Genomic DNA, 7918 nt, shown 5'->3' on the forward strand with positions numbered 1-7918 from the left:
GAAGGCAAGTTTTATGAAGAGCTGGACTCTCTCATTTTCTCAATCCCTCAGTCGGAGAAGCTTGTAATTCTTGGCGACTTCAATGCACGTGTCGGTACAGATCATCAAGCCTGGCACAACATCATTGGAAAGCATGGAGTAAGCAAATACAATAGCAACGGACTCTTCCTTCTTAGAACCTGTGCGTCACATGATCTCAACATCACAAATACTATGTTCAGCCTCCCAAATCGCAATAAAACCATATGGATGCATCCACGCTCTCGGCGCTGGCATCAAATCGACTATGTCATTACCAGAGTTAAGGACAGGCAGGACATGAGACTGACCAAAGCCATGTGCAGGGCTGATTGTTGGACCGACCACCGCCTCATCATCTCCAAATTCAACTTCTTCATCCAACTAAAGAAAAGGCCTCAGGGTAAAAAAAAACAGTCAAGAGGCTCAATACAGCCAAATTGAAATGTCCTAAAACAGCAGAGGAATTCCAGAGCAGCATACATAGTAAACTTGCTAACTTCAATGTCAATCACAACAGCGTTGAAGAGAGCTGGACATCCTTCAGAAATGCTGTTCACTCTGCTGCTCTTGACGTTCTAGGTTCTGCCACCAAACACCACCAGGACTGGTTTGACGAGAATGATCCTGAGATCCACATTTTGTTGCAGGAAAAACACCGCCTGCTAAGAGCGCATCAAAATGGCCCAGCTTGTGTGGCAAAGAAAACTGCCTTCTCTAACATGCGCAACAAAGTCCAATCCAAGCTGCGTTCAATGCAGGATTCCTGGCTCAGTGCCAAAGCAGATGAAATCCAAGGCTAGGCAGACAAACACGATACAAAGAATTTTTACGATACACTAAGGGCTTCGTGATCCTCTCCTCTGCTCAGTGCCGACGGCTCAACTCTACTCACGGGAAAAAAGGAGATCCTCAACAGATGAGCTGACCATTTCAACAAAGTGATCAATCGCCCTGGAGCCATCAATGATATAGCAATTGAACGTCTCCCACAAGTCCCCATCAATTAACAGCTCGGCACTCCCCATAAAACGAAGAGGTCAGCAAAGCCATTCAACAGTCAACCAGTGGAAAAGCTCCAGGTCAAGATGCCATCCCAGCCGAGGTTTACAAGTCCGGTGGTGCAGCCTTGCAAGAGCAGCTGACCTGCTTGTATCAGATCATGTGGAGGAAGGGACAACTACCACAAGAGTTTAAAGACGCCACAATCGTTCACATCTATAAGCGAAAAGGAAATCGCCAATCCTGCGATAACCACCGAGGTATCTCTCTCCTGTCCATAGCAGGAAAGATCTTGGCTCGCATCCTCCTCAACCGCTTACTTAGTCACCTGGAACAGGGACTCCTGCTGGAGAGTCAATGTGGTTTCCGCGCCGGTCGGGGGACCACTTACATGCCGCCCGTCAGCTTCAAGAGAAATGCATCGAACAGCACCGAGACCTTTACACAACCTTTATCGACTTGCCCAAGGCATTTAACACAGTCAGTCGGGATGGTCTGTGGAAAAAAAATGAATAAAGTCTGTTACCCAAGTACTTTCATCACAGTAGTTTGTCAATTCCATGAAGGCATGATGGGACGCATCCTTGACGACAGTGAACCCTCGGAGGCTTTCCCGGTAACAAATGGAGTTAAACAGGGCTGTGTCCTTGCCCCTACACTGTTCAGCTTGATGTTTTCTGCAATGCTATTTGACGCTTTCAGCAACCAGTCACCAGGCATCAACATTAAATCCTGAACAGATGGAAAGCTGTTTAACCCAAGGAGACTGCAGGCTGTGACAAAGATGAAGGAAGCAGTGCTGAGTGGCTTTCTTTTTGCTGATGACTGTGCCCTCAATGCCAGCAACGAGCGAGAAATGCAAGACCAGATGAAAAAGTTCTCCGCAGCCTGTGACAACTTCGGCCTCACAATTAGCACCAAGAAGACCGAAGTTATGTTCCAACCAGCTCCCAGAAATCTGTATCATGAGCCAAGTATCTCAGTCAAGAGACAGAACCTTCAAGCGGTTGAGACCTTAACCTATCTGGGCAGCACTCTATCTCGGACAGCCACAATAAATCTCGAAATCAACAACAGAATCGCCAAGGCAAGCAACGCATTAGGGAGACTCAGAAGCAAAATCTGGGAAAGGAGAGGAACCAGCATTGACACCAAGCTGAAGGTTTACAGAGCAGTTGTCTTCACCACATTGCTCTATGGTTCAGAAACATGGACTACCAACAGAAGGCACGAAAAAAAGTTGAACCACTTCCACCTGAGATGTTTCCGAAATCTCTTCCATATCAGATAGCAAGACAAAGTCCCTGATACAGAGGTCCTGAAACGTGCTAATCTTCCCAGCATAACTACTACCATTCGAAAGACCCAACTGAGATGGGCAGGTCACGTCTCCCACATGCCAGATGAAAGAATCCCAAAGCAACTCCTATATGGCGAGCTCTGCCAAGGCAAGCGTTCAGTCGGAGCATCAAGAAAACGCTTTAAGGACAACCTCAAAGTCTCCCTCAAAGACTACAACATCAGTACCGAGTCCTGAGAATCGCTTGCATCAGACAGACATCACTGGCGTCACCCCATCAACAAAGGAGCTGAAACAGCTGAAGAGAGAAGAACCCTCAAAGCAGCAAGCTCTGTCCCCACAACAACTGCTCACCACTGTCCAACTTGTGGGAGAGCTTTCCATGTCCGGATCAGCCTTCCAAGTCATCTCCGGAAGCACAAAAACAATACTTCTACTCACTGATGTCATGGTCATCTTCCACTTCGAAGGACGAACACACACACGATATATATATATATATATATATATATATATATATATATATATATATATATATATATATATATATATATATATCGTTGGACAGTTAAGGCGCGTTTCATCACGTTTATTTACTGTTTAATATATATTTCTATTTACTTTCAAAGAAAATACAACTTTGTCGTATACTGGTCGTGGAATTGCATTCATCGGCAAAAGATCTAACTATTTTGCATATTCTTTTAAATATTCGTTTTTATTAATTCATTATTATTTTTTTTTATGGGATGATCATCTTTAGTTAACTATTACGTGTAATTATATTCATGCAGATATTCTACATAATTTATACTTGCGTAATATTTGCGTAAAAAAGATTATAGTAAATACAAACCTCTTTCTATATCTATTTATGTATACGTGTGTGAAGGTATATATGCATGATGTAATGACTATTGGTTCATGTTTTAATTTTTAACCTTACAGCAAACATATCTTCATAGTTCAGTCATTAATAACAGAGGGAAAAATAAATCGTAAGTTAAACGTTTAGATTTCGATTCTGGCGCACGAGTCATATCTTCTTTTTTATTTTTTTAAAATTATTACTATATATTGGGTCCAAAATACGAAATCTGCATTAATCAAAATATCATATTTTCGCGTATTTTACGACCGAGCAATGCCGGGAATCCTGCTAGTTTATATATATATATATATATATATATATATATATTAAGGGAATTAGAACAACAGTCTAAAGAGCGGAATTTATTTTAATGTATTAGTATGTGCATTAATACAATTAAAAGAAAACAGTGCTCGTTGTAATGTAGATATATAATAAGCTCGATAGGCATAGATATCCTAGAGCTATTTTTAATATTGAGTAAAATGATTCATAATTTATAATTAAAAATCAGTTTCAAAAGGAAGAACAAACAAAATCAATAAATTGTACGATCGTTTCGGAAACGATGTTTTTATTGAGACAAACAATACGTCTTGGACAATAATTTTATCATTTGATTTTATAATACAAATTCTCCTCACCAGTAAAAAAGAGTGGGTGGGGGTTTAAAGACACCAAAAATAAAACTAGCATTTCTTAAGTAAGGCAGATATATCTGGAAAATATTTAAAATATAAAGAAAAATAGTTAAAATTAAATAAAACAAAATAAGATCGGGTGGAAAAGTAAGGTTAAGAAGGGATATCTTTAATATTTCTAATAAAAAAATATTTATACCTTTTATTCGTCCGCCTTTAAAGTCCGTAAGTATCATAGTCAATCTTCAAAGTCATAAAAGTAATATTACCAGTTCAATATCGTTGGAAACGCTATATTTGAATTTTAATTAAATAATTTATTCATAAAGGGAGATAACTGTCATTTTTTAAAAATGATACTCAAATAGAAAAATAAAGACATTATATATATATATATAGAGAGAGAGAGAGAGAGAGAGAGAGAGAAAGAGAGAGAGAGAAAGAGAGAGAGAGGGGGGAGGGGGGAGAAACTAGCAGAGCGACTCGATGTTGCCCGGGATTGAGCGAGCATCAACAACTGTTTAACAATTCCAATACATTTTCTGGCATTAAAATCGGTGAAATCACCCCTTCGTCAATTAAGCCGATCGATTCTCTACTCTTGTCGCGAACATATCGCAGGGCACCGGGAGGAAGCTCAAATACTTCCCTGCACTGACTTAGTCCACAATATATTGTAGTCTACATTGCACTGTAGAGAACCTACTGTTGATTTATGGAAGTAGTTTTATATAATGATTAGAATTTAAGTTTAATATAAAAAGTGAAATATCATGCTTCAGTTGTGCTCTAAATGGAAACATTCATTTCAAACGCGTCCTTGTCATATCAAAGAACCTACTGTTGATTTTATACTATAAATTACACATAGGAAAAAGAAAAAAAATGGATTCATATAGTTTCTTGGTATCCATTTAATAAATAATAATAATGAATTTAAGTATAAAGTCCATCGCAAACCGGCCAATATCGGTGACTGTATACACTTTTACTCTCATCACACCGATAGAGTGAAAAGAAGCACTATAATCGATTTCTACCTGAGAACTTCGAGAATATGCAGTAACGAACATTTAGGGGAAGAATTCCGACACATAGAACGCACTTTTAAAGAATTTCAAGACCCACCATACTTCTTACTAAACGCTAAAAAGAAAAGCCCTAGAAATCTTTAAGCGCAATCAAGACAGCCCCATAATAAAAACAAAACACTTAACAGAAATATTATCCTACCTAATAATAGTAAAAACAACGCCATATATATAAAAAAAAAAAACTAAACAAATAAGCATTTAAATATTTGAAATAACCTCCTCAGCAATCAGAAATATAATCCATAAACTTAAATCTAGTTTCAAGATCTAAGCTGGCATATACTCCATACCCTACAGTGACTGTGGACAGATATACATTGGCGGAACACAATGCGATCTCGACAAGAGAATGTACAAACATAAAAGGGACATAAAAATAAACAACACCCTTGTCGCCATTTTTTCCACATTATAGAGCACGACCACCATTTTGATTTTGACAATGCAACAATTCTAAAAGCAATACACAATAAATCTATACGTTGTTTGTTGGAATCCGTCCTTATCTCCTAACACCCCCCTCCAATATAATCAAACAAAGGAAAGGACTTTTTAATATTTCTCCGCATTTATGTAAAATAATTATCCATGAAAATAATTTAGACACCGGTTAATTTTTGAGCACATATTGTATATACACATGTAAGAACAGCATATCCTGCCTTGACAGAGTACAAAATAGACTTCGTGGCTTAGTGGGGGATGCCCTTTTCTCTACCCTGCAACCTCTCTCCCACAGAAGAGACGTTGCGAGCCTATTCTTGTTATATCATTATTTCCATGGCAGGTGCTCGTCTGAACTCCAATCTCTGGTACCCCCTCGCCAATCTTTCACGAAAAACACCTGTCTAGCTGAATCCACTGTGAAAAATTTCCCCCACTCTATATCTGCGCCTAAATCAAAACGCGGATTCCATGAACAAAGCTTCTTTCTTAGAACTGCACGCCTGTGGAACTCTGTTCCGTCTGCCTGCTTCCCTCCGGACTACAACTTCATTGATTTGGATTTTAAAACCATGGATTATCCTTTTCATACTATCATTCCTAATTTAATTTGCAGTTTATATGCTAATAAGCAAAATTTATAATTACCTAAATGTGTTCAAGTCCAACGTTAACAAATTCCTAATGAACTGCCTCCTTAAGTAAACACTTCATCAAATCTCAACACTAACGTAATGTACGTACTTGCAATAACCCTTATCCCTTAGTGGCTTCCTGGCCTTGATAAGTGGTGACCACTGTGTAAAAAAAACAAAAAAACTACTTTGCTAATAACATTTCCTGCGATGAGATAAGTCATTCTTTGGAAATCTATGGATTAAGGAAAAAAAATTTGAAATTTTTATACTCCTTGAAAATCAATAATTTTTTTGTGTAAATATACATGATTTTTTTTTAAATTCAATTTTCACCCCAAACAAGGTACTGTGTCACTTTGAAGTAGGGTGCTACTATCAGGGACATAAGTTGCATGGATATTAAGAAGGGAGTTGAGCAGCAAGATGTCTGTTCACATTGCAATTGAACTTCTGCATGTCAGTACAGTTGGGAAAGCAGAATACCGGAAACGAGTTCAAAAGTCTAGCAGTTCTGGGAAAGAAACTATTGGAGTAGAAGGCTTTCTTAAACCTAGTGATATCTACAGTGAAGGGGTGGGATTTGGCTGCTTGTCGGGTTTGTCGGGAGTATTTACGTCGAGGGGGTACAAATGCTTGTAGCTCGTCAGAGCATTCACCATTAAAGTACTTGTAGAACAGGCAGAGGGATGCAACATTTTGCCGATGGGACAGAGGCTGAAGCCTAGACGACAGTTCAGGACCTATCAGGTTGATAACTCTCTTTTGAATCCTGCATAGGAATGAGAGACTAGTAGCAGATGCACCAGCCCAAATGTGACAACAGTACTCCATACATGGGCGAATGGTGGCTTTATAGAGGTACAGGATATTTTCAGGCGTGAGTAGCTTTCTAGTTCACGGTAATTCAGAATTTCCATATATATATATATATATATATATATATATATATATATATATATATATATATATATATATATATATATATATATGATTGCTTCATTTAACCGCATAAATTGATATACGAAGATATAATTCTATGCGTAAGTTTTCAGTATTTACTTCAACAGTGCTCAGTACATAGGTAGAGCTAGGTAGTAAGTCATGAAAATATATATGGCAATTAAGCTACACAGAATAATCCGCGTTTCATTCTCGTGAGCATTCGTAAGGTATATGGCATAATACACGCGCATACGGAATATTATGTGTAGCTTAATTGTCATATATATTTTCTTAACTTACTATATATATATATATATGTGTGTGTGTGTGTGTGTGTGTGTGTGTGTGTGTGTGTGTGTGTGTGTGTGTGTGTGTGTGTGTATGATTGTTGAGCTGGATTAAATCCGACGATATGAAATAAAAAAATTCGTAATTTCACTTAATTTTATTATTTTTATTTTACTTATTTACTGCATTTTATCATTATCTATTTTTAGACTCCATTTTATCACCTCCTATTCTTATTTTTAGACACCATCTTTTAAGTTACTACGCTAGTTTATCCCAATTCAATTATTTCTAATTTTAAAAAAAAAAAAATTCTTTCGTAATCTCGTGTCATTTTATTTATTTAATCTATCACCGCTATATTTCCAAACACAATTTTTTTTTTAAATCTCTACGATATTTTAACTTTTAGACGTAATCCACTACACTAGTTTACTCTAATTAGTTCTTCTCTCATAAAATGTATATATATATATGTATATCTGATATCTAATTTACATAAGGAAAACACGTTGCTCTCCCCCATCATTATATATAGCCCCAATCCCCCGACTCTCTCGTCAATGACCATCCCTCTTGAAGAAGCCCGCATAAATCGGGCGAAACGTTGAGTATCCAGGTCCTTCCACCTCCATTTTATTTCATATGTATATATATATATATATATATATATATATATA

The 7918-nt window shown here is 37.6% G+C and overlaps 1 protein-coding gene across 1 annotated transcript; it reads left to right on the plus strand.

The window, feature by feature from the left end:
* The first annotated feature begins 1804 nt into the window (after positions 1-1804).
* LOC145255555 (uncharacterized) lies at positions 1805-2311 on the plus strand. Its single transcript, XM_080114010.1, has one exon. The coding sequence runs from the start codon at positions 1805-1807 to the stop codon at positions 2309-2311; it is 507 nt and encodes a 168-aa protein (XP_079970136.1).
* Positions 2312-7918: the final 5607 nt, after the last annotated feature.

This window comes from Euprymna scolopes, chromosome 31 (genome assembly GCF_053919585.1).
Source record: "Euprymna scolopes isolate OS-2025 chromosome 31, ASM5391958v1, whole genome shotgun sequence".
NCBI lineage: Eukaryota > Metazoa > Mollusca > Cephalopoda > Sepiida > Sepiolidae > Euprymna > Euprymna scolopes.